The 25180-nt window shown below is 39.2% G+C and overlaps 4 protein-coding genes across 4 annotated transcripts; 1 reads left to right on the top strand and 3 right to left on the bottom strand.

Annotated features, from left to right (window-relative positions):
* Positions 1-5784: 5784 nt before the first annotated feature.
* tap2a (transporter associated with antigen processing, subunit type a) lies at positions 5785-12375 on the bottom strand. Its single transcript, XM_084919809.1, has 11 exons — positions 11214-12375; positions 10539-10653; positions 10318-10448; positions 9998-10203; positions 9288-9485; positions 9071-9199; positions 8433-8621; positions 8154-8327; positions 7551-7710; positions 7201-7337; positions 5785-6147 (listed from the first exon to the last, which is right to left on the bottom strand). The coding sequence occupies exons 1-11, from the start codon at positions 11725-11727 to the stop codon at positions 5941-5943; spliced, it is 2160 nt and encodes a 719-aa protein (XP_084775935.1). The 5' UTR covers positions 11728-12375; the 3' UTR covers positions 5785-5940.
* A 104-nt stretch (positions 12376-12479) lies between these two features.
* psmb9a (proteasome 20S subunit beta 9a) lies at positions 12480-15641 on the bottom strand. The gene is made up of 6 exons (XM_084919865.1): positions 15533-15641; positions 15305-15372; positions 14972-15103; positions 13790-13919; positions 12880-13021; positions 12480-12731 (listed from the first exon to the last, which is right to left on the bottom strand). The coding sequence occupies exons 1-6, from the start codon at positions 15581-15583 to the stop codon at positions 12604-12606; spliced, it is 651 nt and encodes a 216-aa protein (XP_084775991.1). The 5' UTR covers positions 15584-15641; the 3' UTR covers positions 12480-12603.
* Positions 15642-17136: 1495 nt separating this feature from the next.
* psmb12 (proteasome 20S subunit beta 12) lies at positions 17137-20920 on the bottom strand. The gene is made up of 6 exons (XM_084919864.1): positions 20822-20920; positions 20307-20377; positions 19632-19763; positions 18980-19109; positions 18752-18896; positions 17137-17264 (listed from the first exon to the last, which is right to left on the bottom strand). Exons 1-6 carry the CDS (start codon positions 20867-20869, stop codon positions 17137-17139), a joined length of 654 nt encoding a protein of 217 aa, XP_084775990.1. The 5' UTR covers positions 20870-20920.
* LOC146363427 (proteasome subunit beta type-7-like) lies at positions 20916-25137 on the top strand. Its single transcript, XM_084919859.1, has 8 exons — positions 20916-21027; positions 21281-21368; positions 21818-21915; positions 22273-22413; positions 22508-22623; positions 22876-22934; positions 23217-23368; positions 24744-25137. Exons 1-8 carry the CDS (start codon positions 20966-20968, stop codon positions 24853-24855), a joined length of 828 nt encoding a protein of 275 aa, XP_084775985.1. The 5' UTR covers positions 20916-20965; the 3' UTR covers positions 24856-25137.
* The last annotated feature ends 43 nt before the right edge of the window (positions 25138-25180 follow it).

The following is a 25180-nucleotide window of genomic DNA, read 5'->3' as shown; positions in this document are numbered from 1 at the left end:
TAAAGGGAAAGTACTGAATTGGAATATTACACTTCAGCGAATGAGAATAAGTAGCTCCAAAGTTTTGGGGAAAAATAATGCAGCAAAACCCGTCTACAGGTATATATTAAATATACCAGTGTTGTTCAGAAGGTTGTCTTTAGCTGTGAAGACCACACCTAAAGTCTTCAACACTGGCTAAACTTTAAAGATGATAAAAGTTCATTAACGTTACGTAGAAACAAACACTGACTGATGTCCGGCTGCGACCTGTGGTGACGTTTTGTGGAAGCACGGAGCGGTGACAAAATGGCGACACGTGTTCGTCAAACTGAGGCTGATGTTTGTCGATAGAGGGGGTTGGTGTTGTGCTGTTTGTAGGAGGAGATCTGGTAGTTTTCCAAAAACAAACAGCACTGATAGTCAGGGACTTTCCATTAGATATGAAGGCATTCATCAGTTTCTTTCGTTTTTTGATTCATTGCATCAAAATGTAGTTTGATGGTTGAAAACCAGAGTTAAAAAACACAGCAGCCCTTGGATCCCTGTAACTGTGCTAAATGACAGAAATTCTAGAATATTTATGGTTCTTAGTGTTAATGAAGGATTTAATTTTTCACGTTTGGTAACCACTAATGTTTTTTCCCTTTTCATACAGTGAACTGTGCACTTTTATATTACATAACTGCAGTCACACGCATTTAGTGGCACCATCGGTTTTTACTTCAGTAAAAAAACAGGATCACCTTTCAGCCAAATCCATTGTTCTCACTGCAAGGTCATTTAAATGTCCTGTGAATGTATTTAAGCTTTTATTTTAAATAAATGTGGGACGCAAAGCATAAAAAAATAATTCCATAACGTTTAGATTAATCTCTGATGCTGTTTATTAATCTTTATTTATAAAGATTATAAATAAGGATATAAAGTACCAATAAAGCAACATTTGGTCTCTCTGATCATAAATTAAGGTTTATGGTGTTTCCTGTATGTGTGTCAATCATTTATTCACCTTTAATTGCAGTAAATATAAAACAACATTTATTAAATATTCACATAAGCTCCAGAACATTCTCACACAGCTTTATGCTGCACAGTTGTGCAGAACAATGATCTCAGCAGAGACTCAGCAGTTTGTTACTGTAGCGAGTTTCTTTCAGAGAAAAGCTTCAGTTTGCAGTAGCTTCCCTTCACGTCCATCAGCTCCCAACTGCAACAACAACCTGATCTGCGTTCTCGATGGTGTTCAGCCTGTGATCTCAACAAAATGATCTGGTTGGGAATGTTGGAGAGAAATTGTTGAATCTGTGAGAGTCAGAAAGAAATATTTATAATCCAGCTGGTGAATCTGTTTTTAAGTGAAATAGGGCTGAAGGATGTCACAAGACTGTGTTAGTCATGCAGGCATTGAATGTGATAATACAGCACTCCAATTATTGACATTTTTAAAAAGCAATTAATTTCATACAAAACTCTATTTGTAATAATACAAAGCTGGAATAAGAATATTTGCTACTAAAAACAGCATCCTGTTTGTTATAATGCAAATTTTTTGTTACGAAATAATTTGAAGAAAGTTTAAAATGGGAGTCTGTGGATTTTGGAATCAGTTCCAGTGAACTGGCATAAACACCAGATGAGCTCAATCAAACTGGTCCACAGCTGTCCCAGTTTGTCTTTATCTGGTGTTTCTGGGCAGTTTGGTAAGAATTTCAAATAGAAGTGTGAGTTTGAGTAATACTTAGTTTTAACAACAGTGTTAATACAATATTTTCAGTGGGAAACTAAATATCTATTATTTCAATATTTTGCCCAGATATAACCCAGCCAGAGCGACAGAGTGCAGCTGAGCAGCTGAATTACAGGAAGTCATGTGTTCGGTTTTCTGGTGAAAGTTCTGCAGATCAGCACTTTGGGGGTCTGCTGGTCTTCTAATGCTCTTTATCACAGCTCTATTTTGAGTAAATCCTCCCACCAGCCCCGACATCCTGAACGTCTGCCTGTCCTCATGTGACCTTTGAATAAAACTTCTGTGTCAGACCCTCTCGCATAGTCCAAGAACATAATGAGGTTTCTATCTGTAGAGCTGCTGACATATAGAGAGCTTAACTATATGTAAAGTGACTCATGCACATAAATCACATTATAGTTTTCTATAAGCAGGAAAAGTTGCCTTCTCTGTCTGTTGCCACAGTTTGATCTGGTTTTGTTGGGTCTCTGTGAGCTGCTGTGGATTCAAACACTGTTGTCACTGATCATAACATAATAACAAAGACCCTTGATGGGTGTGTGGAGCGTGGCAGCGCTGCTTATAACCACTTGTTGTGGTTTATGAGTCAGAGCAGTTTGTTTTCCATGTTCAGCTCTGTTTTTCTCTCACTAGATGTCAGTCATCTGCAGTCAGTCCTCTCAGTGCTGAACTCTCTGAGAGTCCCAAACTTTACCAAACTGCCAGACTTACAGTAAATGACATGGCTGCTGGTAAAGTGCCAGACACAGCCAGGCGCGGCGCTCTTACTCTGCCTGTATCACAGATCCAGGTCATGTGTCTTGTTTTGCTTGTAAAGGATTGGTTTCTGTTTTTTTCTCTCTGGACTCAACAGCAGATCTCAGATCAGAGCTTCAGTATTTTTGCCGGGACTTCCCCAGCTGACTGCATGACACAGCATGTATTTGATTGGATATTTCATTGCTATCAAGCTGGGAAACGACTTCTCGACTGTAACATTACAAATGTCCTGCCTTAAATGTTGCAACTTCTGCGATCATCTGGGGAATTTGGGGGATTCACAGAAGACTGGGGGAGGTTTGCCTGACAGTAAAACAATATAAAATACCCCACAGTGAAGACATGCAGCTGTTATTACTGCAGGAAAAACTGTAGATCAAAATAATTGTCAAGAATCATCTTATTTCTCTAAGATCAGTGATGTTTTCAGGTTTAATACTGCAGCACGCTCCTCTTGTCTGTTCTAATCCTTTTCTGCTCATTTCTGCTTTGTTCAAACTCATGTTCTCATGTTTCAAACAACATGTGATGACATAAAGCTGGATTGGTGTCATTCTGTTGCGCGTCGTGCTGCATCGGCTGATTTGATTTAGAGAGAAGTGAGTGTAATGTTATACTGAGTCCAGTATGTGAGGATGACTCAGCAGAGTCAACACAGAAAAACATCCATGTAGTTCAGTTTTAGTTGTTTGGCCTGCAGACTGGATTAAATAATATCAAATATAGAATCAAACACAAATACAACCTGTCAGGTGACAAATCCACCAAACGTCAAACTCAGTTTGGGTTCATCATACTATGTCTGTTAAATGTGATTTTCAATCATTTTTTTCTATTCATTATAATAAAATCAAAATCTATAATATTTTTTAAAATCTTTATATAAAATGCAGTGCCATGAATCACCAGGATCATAAATAGCGCCTGATAGCTGTCTGTTATTGTTGCCAAACCAATGAACCAGTTCATGCAAACACAATATTTTCTCTGTAACTACACGATCAGTTTAGTTGGATAAATGATTGATTGGTGTTTTTGTACTGGAATAGACAAACAGATTCACTTGGAATAATGATTTTAATTAAGAATATGCAATAATGTGCAGCTGTGAAGCATCAGGGCATGGGTGGAGACAGGAGCTCTGCAGGTGTCCTGCTGTGTCTGGACATTGGCGATGGAGGCTTTGGGTCTGGGTGGGGTTGCAGGTCGACCCTCTGTGGATCTGACTCCTTGCTCAGACTGGGATCTGTGAATTTGTGCTTCAGTTCACATTTTCGATGCGTGGAGGGGCGCTGCTGTTAGTGCACATTTTAACAGTTTTTATATTTCTTTTAGATGCATCTTCCAGAAAAGTGATGTCATTGTCCGTGTCAGATTAAACCTCGTCAGCCTTCATAGCACAAAGCAAAAATAAAACCAGTTACACTCGGTCTGCAGCAGTGTTTCAGTGGGTGGTGTGTGCCAAAGTAACATCCACATAAACACCAGGAGGAAATATTTACCCGCAGAGCGATTCTGCAGCTACATGATTGATATTGTTCAGTTCAGTGGTGATATTGATTTATTGGTGTATTTTTAAAAGAAGACTCGCAGATTTGGTGTTTTTGGTCACAAGACTTTGGGCGTGTCTGTGGTTTGGATACAAAAGGATTATGAAATAAAAAGAAAGTGAAAGCATGAAGAGTGGGGACTTTCCACCTCGGTGGTGTGGTGCAGCGTGTGGTGCTGACCTGATTAGGCAAAAGCTTCGAGGCGCAAACACACACAGAAACACACACGTGTACATGCTGCATAAACATATTTATAGGTGCACACTGAGTCTCCACCAAACACACAACTCTTTGGTTTTACACCAACGCTATGAGGGGAATCGTCTTTCATTTTACCGAGTGTCTAACTTTATTTGCGCTCGTCAGCCATTTTGTGACTCAGTGTTCAGTGTCGGCCTAAGATGGCGGATGGAAGTTTGTGCCCTCCTGCCTTCCTAACCTGCAGGCGGTGCAATGATTGTGGATGGGAAACAGCCAAGTTTAGCAATGAGTCACACCTGCAGCAGAAACCTGGGAACTTCAAACTATCAGAATTTAACCAGAAAAGTTGTTTTCAAATGGACTGTGACGCGGAGATTTAGGTGAAAATAACAGACCAAATGTCACTCCTGAACAAGAATATTACCCCCCGCTAATGAAAATAAGTTAATCTAATGTTAGGGGACAATATGGCACCAAAACGAGCTAAAAATGAAGATGATTAAACTTGTTTTAAATGTCCTGTCGTTAGCAGACACAGCAGTGATGTTTCCATTGTTTGAGTTTTCATGTCATCTTTTATAAATGCAGTGTTAACAAGGTTTCAGAACACATTTAGCTGTGGGCTGCAGTACAAATACAACATGTTCATAAAACTTTAAAGCCACAGCGCTGGTTAAGTTTTAAAGTTCATTAATGATCAAAAGAAACAAATGCTAACCCTGTTTGAGTCACCTGACCCCGGCCGCCATTTTGTGGATTCACAGACTGATGACCAAATGGCGACACGTTGGTTCAGGTGAGCCTGATCTTTGTCGATAGGGGGGGTTGGTGTTTCGCTGTGTTTTGTGTTTATGGCATCAGGCAACTTTCCAGAAAACTTCACTGACAGTAAAAACAGCTCTGACACTCGGGGAGTTTCCATCAGCTCGAACAATAAAACCCAACCATGACTTAGATTTGATGGAATGTATCGAAAATTCTTTCATTTTCATTCTGGGCATCAAAATGCAGTTAGCTTAAAACCAGAGATACCAGAGACGCGATGAACAGGAGAGGCACCGATATGTAATCACAGAAAGCTTTTGGTTTTACTACAAGCATGAGTATTAATGTAATTTAGGTGTTTAGTACAATTAATTATTATTTTTTAATTGTTTTTCCTGTCACAGTAAAGTAACAGGTTACTATTATTTTAATTTCAGCTGCACTGATTTTGTGGCATTTTGAAAATGTGACCGTCTCAGTTTTTCCTTCATTGCGAAAAATTTATCAAATGGCCGAAGCCATTAAATGTCCAGTGAAAGGTTTTTTTAAGTAAATATGGGAAAACAATCCAGCACATTTCGATGAGTCTGTGATTAATTTTCTGTGGTGTTTTTGGAGGGAAATAAAGTAACCTTTGATCTCTCTGATTAACGATAAATGAAGGTTTATGGCTTCATACGTTTGACGTGTTAAACATTTATTCACCTTTATCAAAAGCCAGGAAATGGAACAAGAATATATCATGAAGATACATATTTAAGAAAAAAAATCAAACATATGTATAATTTAATCAAAGGTTTATTACCAAGTATATACAAAACAACATATATTCAATATTTACATAACCTCCATCTCGTTCTCACACATCTGTTTGCAGCAGAGTTTTACAGACAAAGATCTCAGGACATCGAGCTTCAGCACAGACTCAGTGGTTTCTCACTGTGGTGAGTTTCCTTCACTGAAGAGCTCCTCTTTCAGTTTGTAGTAGCTTCCCTTCATATCCATCAGCTCCTGGTGAGTCCCTCGCTCTTCAACTTTTCCACCACTTACAACAACGATCTGATCTGCGTTCTCGATGGTCTTCAGCCTGTGAGCGATCACCAGGAGGGTCTGGTTGGGCATGCTAGAGAGAGACTGTTGAATCTGTGCAGAGGCAGAAGGAAAAACATTTATTAGTACCAACTGAGTCTGTTTTTAAGTGAAAGCAGTGTTCATGGACATCAGTAGGAACCCATGCTGTATTCACAGAAGGAATTTAAAAATACACCACTCCCATTATCAGGACATGTTTTAAATAAATTAATAACAAATATTAGTTGACATAACAGAGACAGAATAAGCTGTTCTGTTAAAGCACACGCAATTTCACAGAAACTGTAAATAACCTCTACAGTCTTTCTATGGCAATATATAATTTGTCATGCGTTTTATTATTAAATTATTTAGAACAATATAATTCACTAATTGTCACTAACAGACATAAATTGTTAACAGAAATACCGCTAAGTTTCCATAAACAATATATAAATCTATGTGCATGTTTTAGTACCATAGAGAGAAAACAAAGCAACTGTAAAGGTTGAAATACCTAAATGTTGAAATACCCGTGTACTCAGAGGTGTGAGGTTTGAAAGTAGCCAATCAGAGAGCGTTATTCATTTCTCCTTAATGCCTCTCCGGCAGTCCAGCATTCCTGCATCATAACAGTTTACCGCGTGTAGCTCTCTCGAGTATTTCGCTGAGTGTTGTCATGTTTTTCATTTTGCTGGGCATATCCAAAATTTGTGTTTTGTGTTTTGTTTTGTTTTTTTACTCAAAATTCGCAGGGGTCACTTTGCTAGAGCACCACTTAAAGCTATAAGTATTTTGGCGTTTAGTAAACACTACGTTTTGGGGGGGGGGGGGGGGGGTCAAAGCACATTAATCTTTGCATTTTTGAGTGAAAATTTAATTTTTGTGAATCAGACACTGATTATCATGCTGAAAACTAAGTTAAACAAGCAATTTATATTCAGTATCCTAAGGGCAATGTTCCAACTTCAGTCGGTTTTTAGTAAGAACTGTTTTCCTACTTATGGATTCCTGGAGTGGTGAAGCTGCCGACCCTTCACTGTTTAATCTGTAGTATCAGACATGCTTGAGACATAAACCTAGAAGCTTTTGTCTGCTGAGGAAACATTTAAATATGTAAAATACCTTATTTTCACTCTCAGTGTCCAGAGAGCTGGTAATTTCGTCCAGGACGAGGACCTTGGGCTGTCTGACGAGAGCTCGAGCGATGGCGATCCGCTGCCTCTCACTTTTAGCTAACTGACCTCCACCTTCACCCACCTCTTAGAAATGGACAACATCATAAAATCAAATATTTAGATTTAATATGCAAAATGTAAAAAAAACAACCCAAAATACAAGAAACATGAATCACACTAACTCTGAAAAAAATTCATTTTTTTATGCACAGAGTCAAGTTTGCTGCAAAATTTTATCAGACATACAAATGCAGGTCTGCATGCAGCCATGTAAAAAAGCCTGTGAGGAGTGTTCACCTGTATCATAGCCTTTCTCCAGCTGCATGATGAAGTCGTGGGCGTTGGCTTTCATTGCTGCTTCCTTGATTTTATCTAAAGAGCAGCCTTTAAGCCCGTATTCAATGTTTTGTCTGATAGTGCCAGAGAACAGCACAGGGTCCTGGTTCACCACAGCAATCTATTGAACACACATAACACCATAACACATTATACATATAGACACATGTGGACTTCTTACATAGATTATTAATATAACAATTCATCTCTTTTGTCTCCCTCTCCTCACTCCCAACCCAGTCTCAAAAATGAGTGTTTCCTTCACCCTGTCACTAAAGTGCGTGCTCATAGGGGTTCATCTGATTGTTGAGCTGTTCTGTTTTCATTGTGTGGTCTCTACCTTACAATATAAAGTGTCTTGAGGCGACTGTTGTTGTGATTTGGTGCTATATTAATTAAACTGAATTGAAACTTGAATTGAATTAGGAATTTACACATTTAATACCATAACCATTTATTTTTGTTAAATTTGAACAAAGAGGTAATTTAAAAACAGACAGGAGACTGACGCTCTAATCAAAGAACAGCTTGATTGATCAGGAAAAAGCTCTGATGATGAATTACCTTCTTGTGGAGGAACTGGTGATCATAGGAGTTTAGTGGTTTTCCATCCAGCTGTATTTCTCCATCCTGAGGCTCATAGAAACGCTCCAGCAGACTCACGCAGGTACTTTTTCCTTCTCCAGACGGACCCACCAGTGCCATCATCTGACCAGGCTTTAGCTCCAAGGAAAAGTCCTGAAAAGAGTGATAAATGTAAGAACAGCAGTGGTTATAGTAACAGAATAAATGGATAGGACAATCACACCCCCACTAACCAAACCATCTGTCCTGCCATCTCACCTGTAGCACTGTTTTGTTGGGGTTTGCAGGATAGGAGAAGTTGAGACTCCTGAAGCTGATGTGTCCTCTCAGCTGATCAGGTTGGAGTTTGCCGTCTGTGCTGACCAGAGCCTTTCGGTCCAGGTATTCAAACACTTTCCCAGCAGCCCCCACTGAGTTCAGCATGTCACCAAAGATGTAGGTGAGGGTCTGGAAGATTAGAGTCACAGGACATGATTAACAAACATGTTTTAATTTACAGTGTCTATAGGTGCAGTATGTTAAATGCATTAATTTTCTCAGATAACCAGATGTTTTAAAAAGTGTAATATTATATATATTTTAGTCTAGTTTAAAAGCTCTGAACCACTGAAACATCTAAGGTCATCTGATCTCTCTGCCATCTCTGCTGAGGATCACCTAAAAATGTTGTGAGGCTGGTGTAAGGTCTTATGTTTCAACAATAAATATGTGTTTGTATTTAATGCCTTTTACCTTAAGAGTCTACAAATTGTACCTCTTATTTATCAGCAAATGCATAAATGGTGCCACGGGTTGTATGAATTGTCCTGCCAAAAGTAATAAAGTACTTTGGCATGTCAGATGTGAGCCGTGGTTGTATGAAAGTAAATGATAGAGCACAAAGCATTATGGGATACCCTGATGTTGTCTCCAAGATTTGACTGGTACATGATGAAGGAAACGAGGTTCCCTGTGGTCATCTGTCCTCTCTGAATGAAAAGCCGACCGTAGTATAACACAAAGACCTGCATGACCAGCCCTGTCAGCTGTAGACACACACACACATTACATGGTGTTAAAACTGTAATACACAATGATCTCTGAGAAACACACAAAAAAACAATAGCTTCTCACCCTCCGTGCAAGCAGGTAAACAGCCCTGACAGTGGACTGTCGAATGCTGAGCTTGTGTGTGTCCATCAAGCAGTTGTCATAGCGACGGGTCTCGTGTTTTTCTGTGTTAAAGCTTCGTACCACGCGAATACCGGACACGACCTCATTTGCAGCTTCATTTGCCAAAGCCATTGAGTCCTGCATCGCCAAAGACAATCTCTGAGGAAAGCATAAAGGAGAAGGAAATATAGAAATATAGTTAAGTATTATTAATAATTTTGCTCTTGATCACAGGGAACAGGAGTCCTGTGTTTTCAACATGAACAAATCAATCATTATAGTGGAAGGAGATATGTTTAGAGTTTAATATTACACATAGGAGAAATCTTTTTTGTTTTAGTCTGTAAGACACATGCTTTCATCTGAACCAATGTTTCAGAATTTTTCTGGTTTCCTTGTGCAAACCAGCCTTAGACCTATCAGCATGTTGTCAGGTGGTGTGAAAATTCTTATCTCCAGCTCAACACATCAAAAACCAAGGTCATGGTTTTGGACTTGAGGAAAAATTCCAGCACACCTGATCAAAGCAAACATCAAAGCTCAAACTGGGATGTGTGAAATCATATAAGTCTCTGGGGAATTATATTGATTCAAGACAGAATTTTGACAATGTTTGAAGACGTTCTGCAGATCAAATTGTAATTCATTGTCTCCTGTTAACCTGCTTTTACCTGGTAATGTGTGTCATAGATGTTCTGTATGAGGCCGGTGATAGGAGTCTCCATCAGTACGAGAAATGTGAGCTTCCACGAGAGGCTCAACATTAGAGAGATCATGCCCATTGTTTTGATGAATGTCCTCAGCAACACGTTGACATTCAGACACACTGTTCTTCCCATCAGAGTGGTGTCTTTGGACAACCTGGATGTGATTTCACCTGCACGGAGAAAAAAAAAAAGGTCACTGTGTGCCATCATCAGTCTATTATGTAACCAACTGTTCAGGCTTTATCTGACATGCTTTGTCCTTTGTGTGCATATGTCAGCCTTACCTGTCTTTATGGTCTCAAAGAATCCAATTTCTTGTTGAGTCAAAGCCCCAAACAGCATAATTTTGATTCTGCACGTAAAGGAGTGTATGGCACAAGTCAAGAGACCCCCTCTGCAGCCAGCACTGACAGAACTGATCAATCAAAGAGAAAATCTGTTAGATGTTACCTGTGAGGAACAGACAGAGGATAAATGTGGAGGAAAAACACTGCTTGCCTCATACCTTCCCAGAGAGTAAAGGCCCATGAAAATAAGCGCAGACAGGAAGTCATTCTCCTGGTAATTACTTCCAAGAATGTCAATGACTCTCCCAGTATAGAAAGGGATGAACATCTCACCTGAGAAGAGATGCACCAGGTGATATATCAATCAGAATCAGAATCCCTGAGGAAATTATTTATAATGACATTCATCAGTCCCAGAAAATCCCAAATCGAAAGCACCACTTTGAAAATTAGATTACAGACCAGCCATTAGATACCAACTCTTTTGAGGCTGTTTTCCGAAATTGAAATATTAATTCCCCTGCGGGCGGTCTGTCCTTCAAGCTCGGGTCCTCTACCAGAGGCCTGGGAGCTTGAGGGTCCTGCGCAGTATCTTAGCTGTTCCTAGGACTGCGCTCTTCTGGACAGAGATCTCCGATGTTGTTCCTGGGATCTGCTGGAGCCACTCGCCTAGCTTGGGAGTCATTGCACCTAGTGCTCTGATTACCACTGGGCCCACTGTTACCTTCACCCTCCACATCTTCTCGAGCTCTTCTCTGAGCCAGAAAGAAGGAACACGAAATGCCGGGGAAGTACCAAGGGCTCAAACTGTACACGTATATATATGTCAGCGCTACTGTTATCTTAGCATCACTACCACCTTTGTCAGATCCTAAAATATTAAATCTACTTACAGATAACAGCCAGCGACAGGAACACAAGTCCTCCAAACAGCAGGGCATAGTCGGGTCTGTACAGGCGGAGGACTCTCATGAAAAGCACTCTCGCCTTCTGTTTCTTCTTTTTACCTTCGGCCTCTTCCTCGGTGTCCGGGATGGTGATCTCCCAAAACAGCGCAGCAGCGAGCGAAGCTCCGCTGAACAGCAGCCAGCAGCGCACATCTCCCAGCTGGCCGCACTCGCTCTCCTCTCTGTAAAGCGCGTTGGTCCCGGTCTCAAACACCGCGGGGAGCAGACTGTGAGCCGTTATAAACCGAATCAGCAGCGCTTTGGGGTCCCCGAGCGTGAGAAGAGAGACACCGATAAGAGCCAACCAGCGGAGAGCCGCACAGAGCCAGAGACGCGTAAAGTGTCCAAAGACGCTGTGAAACACCGCAAATCCTGACGCGTAAAACAACAAAAGGTCGACAGAAACTGATAAAATAAAAGCAACGACTTTGCGCATTGTTGTTACTGTGATCGTTGCCATTTTTCGGCAACACTCGTCCTCAAATGACCTGCTGTGTCGCAGGACCAGAGCGTTAGGGTTAGTTTGCTTTCAGTTTCATTTTCTTACAGGATGAGGGGTTTCCCATAAATCCAAAATACAGAAGGCAACACCAGCTGAAGCAGGACGATGCAGGCCTGCTAAATAAGTCACCATAATCACTACTGCTGTCCAAACAGGCATCACTGTCTTTAAAACTAAAACTGTACATTCAGTGTGTGAGACATTATTCCTTAAAAACAGCCTTTAAAGTGATCATTTGCTGAAAGGAGGATTATCATTAAATCTTTCAACATATTTCAATTTGAATTTCACAGGACTGCGTCAGACTTGTCATATGTTTGTCATTTTCAGAATCTAATTATGTTCCATGTATTTTCAATACTGGGAAGAATAAACTACTGTTCTTGATCCGTGAAACAACTCTGACTTTCAGTTTTAAGTGGAGGGTCTCCCAGGCTAAATACCTCAGACAGCTGCTGTTGCTCCTAGTGTGTATAAATTGTATGTCTACGAACAGGCTTAAGAAACTTCTGGGTTTTATTTCAAAGAAAAGCATGTTAACTGCATTTCTTCCAGTAAGTCAAGTAGTTAAAAAAAAATAATACCAATAAAATTAACATGGTAGTTAAATCAAAGATAAAATATTATAAGCTTAATTTTTGTTATATTTTAAATTTAATAGTTCAATATCAACATTAACAATATACTTTTGATAATAAACAGAAACATGGGAGTTATTTTTCTTTTATTTAATTATTGGCAAAAAGTGTTGTTCAGTGTTTACATATTACAAGCTGACTTAGTTGACAGGTTTGTCAGAAGTGAGCCACAGCTGCTGTGAGGACAACAAACACGTCACTGATCAAAGAAGGTGGGTAACTGATTTCCTAGAACGACTTTCTCCTCTGTGCCGTGTTTATCGATGGTGACGATGTAGGCCACACCTCCGCTGGAGCCATCACGGTTCATTGCCAAAGACAGAGCTGTGACAAAGAATAAGAGCATCAGTAAGACAGGTGCAGAGAACATGTGAAAAAATACTTAAATATTTATAATGAAAAATATTGTAGGTAGTCAAATTAAAATTTTTTTTAAACAAAAGCCAGAAAAAAAGTGGAATAATAATCTTACTGTTGACAACAAACTGCTGGCACTCCTCCTTTCTCATGCCTCTGCGATACTCAGCATCAACAAACCCGTAAACATACGAGCTGCCAGAGCCGCCGACTGCAAACGGCTGACGTGTCAGGAGCCCTTTTAGAGTTGCAAACACCTGGAGGTCAAAGGGCACAGGAACACAACAAATGTCAAGTGTGTTGGTTTGGTAAGATGTCTTATTAAAAGCATTAAAAAGCAGCTTATATGCTGATATATTACCTCAGAGGGAGTTCAGACACATTATTTTCACATTATTAGCATAAAATTTATCTGTGATCTTTTAATCCGCTGACTTCAGTTTTCAGGCCCCTCATCTGTGGAACCAGCTTCTAGTTTGGAGCCAGGAGACAGACACTATCTCTACTTTTAAGATTAGGCTTATAACTTTCCTTTTTGCTAAAGCATATAGTTAGAGCTGCATCAGGTGACCCTGAATCCCCCCTTAGTTATGCTGCAATAGGTGTGGGCTGCTGGGGGATTCCCATGATGCATTGAGTAGTTCTTTATCAGTCACCTTTCTCACTCACTATGTGTTAACAGACCTCTCTGCACTGAATCACACTTGTTATTAATCTCTGTCTCTCTTCCACAGCATGTCTTTATCCTGTCTTCCTTCTCTCACCCCAACCGGTCGGAGCAGATGGTCCCGCCCCTCCCTGAGCCTGGCTCTGCCGGAGGTTTCTTCCTGTTAAAAGGCAGTTTTTCCTTCCCACTGTTGCCAAAGTCATAGCAGGTCATATGATTGTTGGGGTTTTTCTGTATTGTGGGATTTACCTTACAATTTAAACTGCCTTGGGGTAACCGTTGTTGAAATTTGGTACTATATAAATAAAATGAATTGAATTCTTCCTTTTACATTGTAGCTAAAAACGTGTTTACCAACCTGCCCTCCATCTCGTCTGTCCCAGCCGGCCACAATCAGGTGTGCTGAGAGCTCCTCTTTGTATTTGTATGAAATGTTCTTCACCAATGTAGCAGCTGAGCGAACCTGAGGATCCTCACCGATCTCAACACTGACAGAAGACAAAATAAAGTTAAATACATCATGAAACTGCAGCAGAAAGTGAAGACTCAAGTTAACTCTCCTTGCTATCTAAAGCAGGAAAACACATCTGGAAATCTATAAATAAGGCTAAATGTGAGGTGCTTAAATAATAAAAGCTGATTAGGCCACAGAGAGAGTTTGATGTGTTTCACGGAGCACTTCACAGGCACTCTGACATACTCCCACTTCCTGGACCACAGTGTGATCGTACCTGTCTTTGGGACTGAGCAATCAGAAAAAATGTTGAGGGATTGCACTTGCTATGACTGAAATATGGTGAAATCTCAGTTTACTGTGTAGAAAAACTTCACAGTAAACTGTGTGTTGAATATTGAGCTGCATATTACTCTTTTACTCTGTTTGAATCAAATTTGAGTCAGCACAATGTTTGTTTTCCTTCATCAGCTGATGCATGTCATCTGTGGCTAATCAATGGTTCCAGAACACCCTGTGGTCACCACCGCACCACTTGCCGAACATGCTACTGCATGTTCAGCTCTGATCTTTACCACCTCACACCACAATACCTGCATTCATTTAAAAAAAAAAAACACTTTTTTTTGTTTTTCTCTCCTTTATTAATTTTAGTGAACAGGAAACAAGCAAGTAAAAAGTGAGCATGGAAGTCATGAACCAAAGGGCCTCAGAACTAAGCCCAGACCGCCACATTTGGCCCTGCGGCATGTGGGTGCCCGCTCAACCCCTCAGCCAAAGTACCCCACCCCATTCATTTTAGATCTATGCTCCTTCTTATCATGTGAGATTTTGATTAATTGGAGTGTTCAACTTGTTTAAGCTTCTTTTATGCAGTAATTTAGAAACTTTTGGAAAAAATAAATATTTTGTAGTGTAATAAAACATCTAGTGGGAAGTGTGTCACCTTAACATCCAAGCTTGAGGAGTATTCTACCTTCCATGTGAGAGGAAGAATTTACAATATAGTACATTATTATACATAATAAATTATATCCTAATTTATGACAGGATCACAGTGTCCTAGTACTTCTTTCACGAGTTTACCTGTGCACATCCAGCTGATAGTTGACTATCTCAGCGATGGTCTGAGCGTCTGCTGCAGATCCTGACAGAGCACAGTAGATCTTATCATGAAGGGGAGACAGTTTGTTCATCACCCTGTTCACCACTGATGCCCTGCATGAAGGATGAAGGGACAGAGTGCAACTGTGTTTAAGGGACTAGAAGCACATATGGCGAACATTTTAGATGTTTTAAAACAAAAATCATTCATGTCATGATAGAAAGTCAAGTTGAGTTATGTTGCACATTTAAGCACACACGCTAGTGTTATGTCTGCATTAAACACATTATTATTATGATGGAATGGAAACTTACCCAGCAGACACTCGGGAGTCAGACCCCAGCACGACCCCACCATCAAACTCTATGGCGATAATGGTTGTCTGCAAACAATGACACACAGTGACAGCAGCTGTGTTCAGGATTAATTCCGCTAAACCTGCAGCGGTCATTTCCGCGTTGGTGTGACGAGGTCAGAAAGAGTGCAGCGCTATAACAGTTCACCAAGTTTCTTATAGACATTAAGGAAAATTCGGTACTTACTCCTGTTTTCACCTCCTCGGACAGCCATTCTGGTCCTGTTTCTTCAAACATGATAATGAACTGCAGAGACTCCGGTAACGACACACGGACAGTGGAGGTAACTTCTAACGTAAACCGAAATGTTCTGCCGAGCAGCTCCGGTTAAATTTTACTTTTTAGGATTTTAAAACCTTCGGCGAAACTGTGTCTTTGTTTAAAGTGGGTCTGATTAACCAAATCGGTTCTACAGTCAAGTTTTAGACGGACGCCATGTTTTCCTGAATAAATTTGAAACTGAAAGTTAAATCGTTCAAACTCTGCAGCGTCACAGCCTGTAATTCAACCAGCTGAGCTTCACTGTGCATAATATATACATCTATAAGTGTTCAATTACAGAGGACAGAAAATAAAGCCTGGCAACAATAACATATTTACAGAACATAAAATGTAAACACGTGACAAATTAAAGGAAAATATAACACACAAAGTAGACATCATGTTCGGTAGCGTGTATGATTGCAAACGCCTAGCTATTTCTGACAGAAAGAGAGAGTCCTATCTTTGTGACTTTTATTTCATTAGGGCACCGATGGCTTCATACTTAGTAACAGGTTGATGGTGTTTACAGTGACCAAGGTGATGTCAGTTTTTATATCTATGAGAAATACATCAGTAAAAAGGTTTGGAAACAAATATATCTGAAATATAAAGGAAAAATAATGTAATGTGCTTGACTAGATCACGATCTACTGATGTTCCATATGGAAAGGATTTTATAACAAGGTTGCAGTTCAGTGATGTAAAACAATAGCCATTGGTTTGCAGAGATGTAGGAAAAAAGTGAAGAGTCACCATATTTTTTACTTAGGGAATCATATATGAATCATACATACAGGTACCTGAACTCAGTGCTTCCACAATGAGGGGGTCCAGTGGCTCTGCTATGCTACTGAGGGCAGTTTTCTGCCATGGATTTGCTCTATAGCTGAACACGTTTGTCCTGTGATGAAACATTTCTAATATTTATTTCCTATGGTGGTCAGCAGTAATGTTAGTGGTCTCTTCCAGGAACCTAAGGGGTCACCAAATGATTTACAGAAAATGAAAATGACCTGAATCATATTTTACAAAATAGGGACACTTCATTTGGAAGAAGTGTCCTCCATTCCTCCAGCAGATTTAATATTTTGTCATTTAAACCAAAGAACAGGGAAATTTCTCTGGTGGCCCATTACCCTCTTGAGACACTTTATTTTAGATTCCCTTTAATTTGTCTAAAAGAGAAAACAAAAGCTTTGGAAAATCTTAATATTTATTTTATTGAATTTACATTTTCCTTTTTTCCACATAAAAACACAAAAACATGTAATTTGGTCACAAAACAGAACAGACAGATGAATTCTGTATAAATGAGCCTGCTCATGATTTCGTAATAAGACTCATTTTCTACGGCAGTGTTTCTGTAGTTCACAGGTTTTATATTTCGCTGAATATTATCTCGCTTTTTGTGTGTGACTTTGTTACATCTTGATCCTAAACAGACTAAACAGGTTAAACAAGTCCAGCTTTGAAACAACTACTCTGCGATTTCATTGGTGGTTTGATGGCAGGAGGAAGGAAGCAAGTCACTCATCATGGAACCTGGGCAGTTTGTCACCAGGTACAACCACATGCTCCACCCCCTTTTCGGTTATCACCACCAGGTGAGCGACACCCCCGCTGACGTTGTCTCTGCCCATGGCCAGAGCAAGAGCTGTGAGCAGGGAATGATGAAGCAGAGAGAGGCAGAGGAGGAGAAAAGGAGAAAAGAAAGCAGGAAAAAAAAATCAGTTAAACAAGCAGAGAAACAGTTTATAAATCAGCTATGAACAATAATTTTTTCATCACCAACAATCGTTTAACTCGCTTAACAGAAGTATTCTTATAAATAAATTCCTTACATGACATCCACACATTTCAGGTTCAGTTCAGGTAATTATGTCTTGTGACAAGAGCTTAATAATCTCACTGATGTTTGACCAAACCTTTCGTGCTGCTAAGATGTTCAATTATATGACTAGTTTAATTTATCTGCTCTAATGTGCTGGTAAAACAGCCACTGACCCTCCCCGGCCTTATACCTGCTCATAGTCTTGCTACGTTCCTATAAACCCAAAAAGTAAAGCAAACAAGGAACTAATGAAAATTAACCAAACAACAAAAAGACAAAGAAGTCAAATATATTTACTAAATAACTAGCAAAATGAAAACAGCTTAATCAAAGTAAACAAGGATCCAAAGTGATAAGATGTTCAACATAAACATAATTAACTCTTAAAGTCACTATTAATTCTCCACAAATTCAAAATAACAGTCTAAAATTCAAAGTAATAGTCTCGTAGGTTGTGGTGGGAAAAAGTCATCAATAATTGTTTGGTTTATTAGTGACTGATGGGCTGAGACCGATAATTCCAATATCCCTAATAATGCAAAGAGAATAAGGCAGTGACTTTTTTAATATAGTGAAGGTACCACAACGGTAAGCTCTAACACAATCCCTCATTAAAAGAGGGAATTTTCGGATTTGTTAGATAACGATATTTGATATTTTTGTTTGTGCTTTAAATATTTAATAAATGAAATGTTCTAAAATGTTTTTCTTATAAGTATAAAATTCAATAAGTGTTGTGTTTTGTTTTTTTTTTACTTTCTGGTGAGCTCATCTTATAAAGCTATGTTATTTTTAGCTTAGCTTTCATATTTTAGCTAGGGCTAGAAAGATGATAAAAATACAAACATCTCTATAACTTACACACTGTTGTAAATATACAGATAAATAGAAATGTTCAGTGGTTCTGACTTGGAACAAACTGGACAGCTCACATATGCTAAATGATGTTACATCTTACTTCCATGGTGGAAAATGCAATATAAGCTAATCTGCATTTTAATAAATCACACTGATAAAGTTGTAGAAGCAGACTACTGTATATTAATAAGTTTGTTTGTTTTTTTATTTTAATTTAATGTTGTCTGCATCATTAGCATGGCTCTCTGTATGTTCTTGCTTTGCTAATGACTCTGACTGGCTGTGGCACTTTCTTGTCCCACAGGAAATATTTAACTAACTTGGAAAATCATCACATTGCATACTTCTTAATTTTGATAGCAAAATACAAATTTCAAGCCATTTTGTACATTTTCATATGAATCAGGTTAAAACTTTTAGAGTGCATTGACAAAATGAAAAGAAAACTATACCATTGGTGGCAAATTGCAGGCATTCCTCTTTTGTCATGTTGGGTTTGTATTTAGCGTCAACATAGCCATAGATGTACGTACTCCCTGAGCCGCCAATAGTAACCTGCTGACTGATCAACATCCCGCCCAGAGACACCACGTACACCTGAAGAGAGAAGTTGCAGTTACACACAGCAGAGTGGACTCACTGTCATCATCACTGTTTATAGCTTCACAGAGATCTCTTACCTGTGGTCCATTCTTCTTGTCCCAGCCTGCTGTCAGGAAGCCGGCCTGCAGCTCGTCTTTGTTTTTGTAGCACAAATCCTTCAACACGGATGCTGCTGCGATCACCTGAGGAGGACTCTCCATCTGGACACTGCAGGTCACAGAGGACAAAGAGCTTTATTTATTTTTAATTTGTGTAGGTGAAGAATCAAGTACAGCAGCGGTCCCCAACCCCCGGGCCATGGACCGGTACCGGTCCGGGAGTCATTTGGTACCGGGCCACGAGAGTGAGACTCCGGTGTGAAATGTATGGTTTTCAGGGTTTTATTGGTTTTTAGCGTTATTTTGTTATCATTTTTTATCCTTAACTCGGTTTTCCTGGGTCTTTTCACGTGTGTTATGAATAAATCTTTTTTTTTTTGGTACTGGTACTAGTTTTATTTTGTTGTATTTATCCACAACACCTTAAAGGCCGGTCCGTGAAAATATTGTCGGGCACAAACCGGTCCGTGGCGCAAAAAAGGTTGGGGACCGCTGAAGTACAGTATGTATGAGAGAAGAAGGGTGTTGGAGGAGTAAAAAAAAGTTTAATCAATGATAAAGAATGATTACTAAAACACATGTCTGTGTGTGTTGTACATGATTTTTCTGTGCAGACACCTGAAAGTCATACCTGTGGAAGGACAGGTGGAACTTTGCAGCCTTGATGACAGCCTGAGCGTCTGCGAGTGAACCGGCCATGCAGCAGAAGATCCGGTCGTGGACCTGAATCACCTTGTTGATGGTCTTAGATGAAACATACTCCCTGGAGATGAAGCGAGAATGAATGTTTGAGCCTAATAAATGTTTAAAATAACAAAATATCATTTTCTGCTGATTTTCATTCTCTTTTGTGATGGTTTCTTGTATGATTAGATTTTGGTTTATCTGGTAACGTCCTAATAATTAGTCACATGGAGCAGTAATTTTGATTGTTATTAGGAAATTGATCGCTGAATGACACATTTTTTGTGGTTATTGTGTGTTTTTTGGATTGTTTTTGAGCAGTTAATATGTTGTGTTTTAAACATATTTTTTCTGATATTTCTTTAAATAACACCTCAGAGGACTCAGCACCCCCAAACATAGCATCTCAGTGACTCTTAGTTTGTTCCTGAAGTCACTACAGTGGACAAAGGCACAAAACTCTGAGATTTCAGTAAATGTTTAATCTGTGGTTATCAGTGAAATCTTGAAACTCATTTGCAGTCAGGTCATGGTCATCTTTTTGTCTGTTTGCCTCATTAAAAGGGTTACTTAGCGGTCCCTCTGTTATATTAAAAGATAACAATAAAGGCAGCTTCCTCACCCTCCCATTGAAGCCCTGGAGTCTGACCCAATAACGACCCCTCCATCAAAAATAGCAGCCAGGATGGTGGTCTGAGGGAGGAGAGAGTATGTGATGGTCAGTTTTCAATATGAAACCGAACACAATAAAAAAAACATAACACAGAATCACAGGCAACCTTTTCTCATACTTTTCTGTTCATTCATGAAGACTGAACCACGCTATGAATTGTGGGATTTAGAGTTCTTATAAAGGATTTCGGCTGCTCATTGAAAACGAAAGCAAAGCGGATCGTTTGCTTTTTTAGAATCTTGAAAAATAAATACTTGTTCAGAGCTCACAAATTAACTTTTACTAAGTATGAAGCATCAACTGGATGTGATTTAAGTTAGTTTTAGGTTCGTGTTCAGGTAAACGCATCACCTGTTCAAACACGATATCGGCTAGTTGCTTAAACCTCTTATTTTACAAACGTTGACTTCTATGCTTCATCTTTAGATAAAAAAACACTCGTCACCTGGTGCAGGTTTACTTACCCCTGTGCTGACTCCTTTGACTCGTGAGTCCGTGCAGTGTTTCTCCATTTTCACTCCAGGATCGAAAGAGAGGAAGGAGTTGACGCTCAGAACAGCGACCTCAGGCGCTCTCAGACGCGCAGAGGAGCCGCACTCACCTCCACAATGGCGCTGTCAAATGTCTTCGAAACTCCCGCACCTGGCTTTAACTTCGACAACGCGGGGAGGTAAGAGATTCTTTTAATGTTCTCAGAGCTGCAGACTGAATCAGTGACGACAGAAATCAAACTAAACCGTCATTAAAACCAAACTTACATCCAGATCAAAAACGAAACTAACTTTTCCTGATTTTATATCAGATTAGACAGTGGGACAATGCAAAGATCCGTGTAATTATAACTGTTATTACACTACGTAGGCACTGATTGACACACACACCCCACCTGCCTGCACCCCCTCACCTCTCTCTCCTCCTCATAGAAACGCTGCATTAGAGGGTCTCTTTGATGGAGGACAGCCTCCCAAACCTATGAAAACAGGCACCACCATCGCAGGAGTGGTGTTCAAGGTGAGTACTACAGTGCTCTGATAGAAGTATGAATGAATAAAATAGTGACCTGCTGTGTTTTAGTCCATGAGTTATAACTTTGATTATGAAGTATTAAAATCATACCAAACTCACTCTCATCACTGCCACACAAACTCCATTTTTTTTCTTAAATCAAACTTTATCTTGTATTAATCTTAGCATCAGAGAATCAGACAAAAGGCACACTAATAACAGATTGAGTACCAATAACAAACCTCTGTCTTGGCTCTCACTTTGATGGATATACGTGTTTGCATAAAACTAGTTTAAAATGTTAAAAATCACACAGACAGAAATGACTGAAATATAATTGAAAGCTTTATGGATTTTGAGATCTCTGTATACTTTTATAAAAGTGAGCAGTAGAAAGTTAACGGTTGTAATTAAAGGAATAAAACTGTATCATACAACCTGATTTTTTTCTGCAGGATGGAGTGGTGCTGGGTGCAGATACCAGAGCCACGTCCGATGAAGTGGTGGCTGATAAAATGTGTGCCAAGATCCATTACATCTCTCCAAATATATAGTAAGTGTTGTTAGAGGAGAAATACTTCAATACTCTCACAACTTTTAATCTGCACTGTTTACTGTAATTCAATTTCTCATTTTTGTAGCATATTTAATTGCTAACTGCCTCCCTTTCTTCAACTTAACAGATGACATACTTGAGAACTGTTCACATAATGACATGATGTAATGGGATATTGAGACCACTGAGAGTGAACAACCAGTATTTTTTTTTTTTTATAATAATGGCTTTCTGTGTTTCTTAAAGCAGGTTTTTCCTCTTTTTATCTTCCTTTATCTTTTCCCTCTGCCTTATCAAATCTTTTTTGGTTTGTTTGTTTCTCATGATCTCTACATTCTCTTTGTTTGTGTTTAGTTGTTGTGGAGCAGGTACGGCAGCAGATACAGAAAAGACCACAGACCTTCTGTCCTCCAACCTCACCATCTTTTCCCTGAACAGTGGGAGGAACCCTCGAGTTGTCATGGCTGTGAACATACTGCAGGATATGCTTTACAGGTGAGTGATTCACAGAAACAGGTACATGTATCCAGAGATGTTTGGATCATTAGATGTGGTCTGTGGTCTTAGTAAAACATGTTTTGTCTCTCAGGTATCGAGGTCAAATAGGTGCTAATCTTATTCTGGGGGGAGTGGATTGTACTGGAAACCACCTGTACACTGTGGGGCCGTACGGGAGTGTAGACAAGGTGCCTTACCTTTCGATGGGTATGTGATATAACTGCTTTTAATAACAACAGCATATGGATCTTTAATTGGATTCTTGGTTGGCGTTTCTGTGATGTTTTTTTCCCTGGCTGTTCAGCTGTCAGAACATTTTTTGTTTACAAGAAAATATCAGAGATAATGACTCTGTTAACAAATACAAATGACATTTTAATGTGCTGTAGGTCTGTATTTGATTCAATCACAGACTACATACACTCTGTGTTTAGCTGACTTTACATTGTGTTCGTGCAGGATCTGGTGATCTGGCTGCTCTTGGGATTTTAGAAGATGGATTCAAACCAGACTTAGAGGTACGTCAGTTGACAAAAACTGCTCTTTCTGCAGTAAAGTGATATGTAGTTATTTAAACCTTTATAGAAACTTATTTCACATAGTATTCATTTTTAATTGAATAATTTGAGGGTGGCAGCACTATTGGAACTAAACCTTCTCTAAATTAAACAAACAGCTGATAAAATGGTTGTTTCTGTTACCAAACAGGTAAGAGTGTGTAAGATGAATGCTTCTGTGTTCTTCTGCTTCATGTCATCTCTTTTTGCTCCTCTTTTATTCTGCTTTCTGTCCGCTCTCAGCTGGAGCCGGCAAAGGAGCTGGTGCGAGCTGCTATTCAAGCAGGCATCATGAACGACCTCGGCTCAGGCAACAACATCGACATCTGTGTGATCACCAAACAAGGAGTGGACTACATCAGACCCTACCGGGAGTCACAGTACAAAGACAACAGGTATGCATATAACCATTCATAGTTTGTGTGGATGCAGACTCAAAGATGGATTTAATAAACAGAAAATAAACCTTTATTCTGGTGAAGCAGAAAACAAATTCTAAAAATCCAAATAGGGACAATGGTGGACAAACAGCACAATACAACAAAAACTATTGCAAACTAAAGGTTTAAATAATCACGGAGGTAATTAGGCAACACTAGCATGCATGGCTGAAACTAATCAGGGATAACAAGACAGGGGAAGCAAAACTAAATATAATGCACATGAAACAAGAGACTATCAAACAAAAACAGGAAGTGACTATGCATGGGAATATTTAACATGAAAATGGAGACTATAATAATAATAATAAATAATAATAAACTTTATTTATAAAGCACACTAAAAAACCAAGGGTATACCAAGGTGCTTGACAAAAAGTAAAATAGGAAAAAGGAGATGGGAGGGAAAAGAGAAAGGACCTGGCACGTATCAATTATAAAACCTTGACAATCATAATACATAAAAGTAGTTAACAAAGCATAACGGATAAAAATGTATCAACGCACACCAAATATTAACTAGGTGGAAAAGCAAGATTAAATAAATAAGTCTTCAGCTGTGATTTAAACAATGGCATAGAGTCAGACGCCCGGATAGCAACAGGAAGATTGTTCCATAAAACTGGGGCAGCTACAGCAAACGCACGGTCGCCGCGAGACTGCAGCCGAGAACGAGGTTGCTCCAGAAGAAGTTGGGCAGCAGATCTAAGTGCTGACAGGGGTGTGTAAGCTAAGAAGCTCACTGACGTAGCTCGGTGCCAAATTATTGATAATTTTGTATGTGAAAAGTAGTATTATAAATTGAATATGGTATTAAACTGGCAGCCAGTGCAAGCCAGCAAGAACAGGAGTAATGGAAGAAAATTTCCTGCTACCTGTCAAAAGACTAAACAGACATGGGGACCACAGGAGAGCAGGAAAACTGAAACTCAGCAGATTAATTATAAACAATAAGTATAATTACAAATCACTTAAGAAAACACAAACAAAACTGAGAATGAAATAATGGACAGCAAAAGTAGATCAAAGAAGTGAAAAACAAGAAAGCTTTTCAATTCTTTAACTTTCCATTTAAAAAATGAAACATTATTTTGTCTCACGTTTCTGGAATGTTTTTAAAGATGGATGTTTACATGTAACTTTTGAGTTCTTCACTCATGTTTCGTCCTCATTCACTCTTATCTAACCTTAGTAAAACACTTTGTATGCTATTTTGGACTAAGATCCACTAACTCTGACTTTTATATGCACAAGAAGTTTTCAAATCTACCTTGACTGCACATTATAAATCCTCAGATTTGAATGTTTTATCTATGTGCCTTTATTTCAGGAAAATGAAGTATAAATATCGTCCAGGCACTACTCCGGTCCTGACAGAGAAAGTAGTCCCTTTAAAGCTGGAAGTTGTGCAGGAGACTGTGCAGAAGATGGAGACAGCCTGAGCTACAACAAACAACCAACACATACACACCATCTTTGTTTTCAGTAAATCATGTTCGAATCGTGTTTCTAAAAAAAATTAATAGAAAAACATCTCCGACATTTTTTTTCATCATGATTTTTGCTGCTTCAGCATGATGTGGTCTATTAAACAAGCTGTAATACTGTGGGTTTTATAAACATGGAGGATGCTGCTGGCCATAGAGAGAAGATATTTTTACAATACTGAATAATCTTTGAAACACTGAATAAAACCAGATTTACATTACCTTTGTTGCCTTTTTTCTTTACAGGTTTTATACTTACTTACCCTCTTTAGTCAAGTCA

This window comes from Perissodus microlepis, chromosome 22 (genome assembly GCF_051167445.1).
Source record: "Perissodus microlepis isolate ML-2025 ecotype Zambia chromosome 22, ASM5116744v1, whole genome shotgun sequence".
Taxonomy (NCBI): Eukaryota; Metazoa; Chordata; class Actinopteri; order Cichliformes; family Cichlidae; genus Perissodus; species Perissodus microlepis.
Note: the sequence above shows the minus strand (reverse complement) of the source record. Positions and strands in the feature narration are given on the sequence as shown.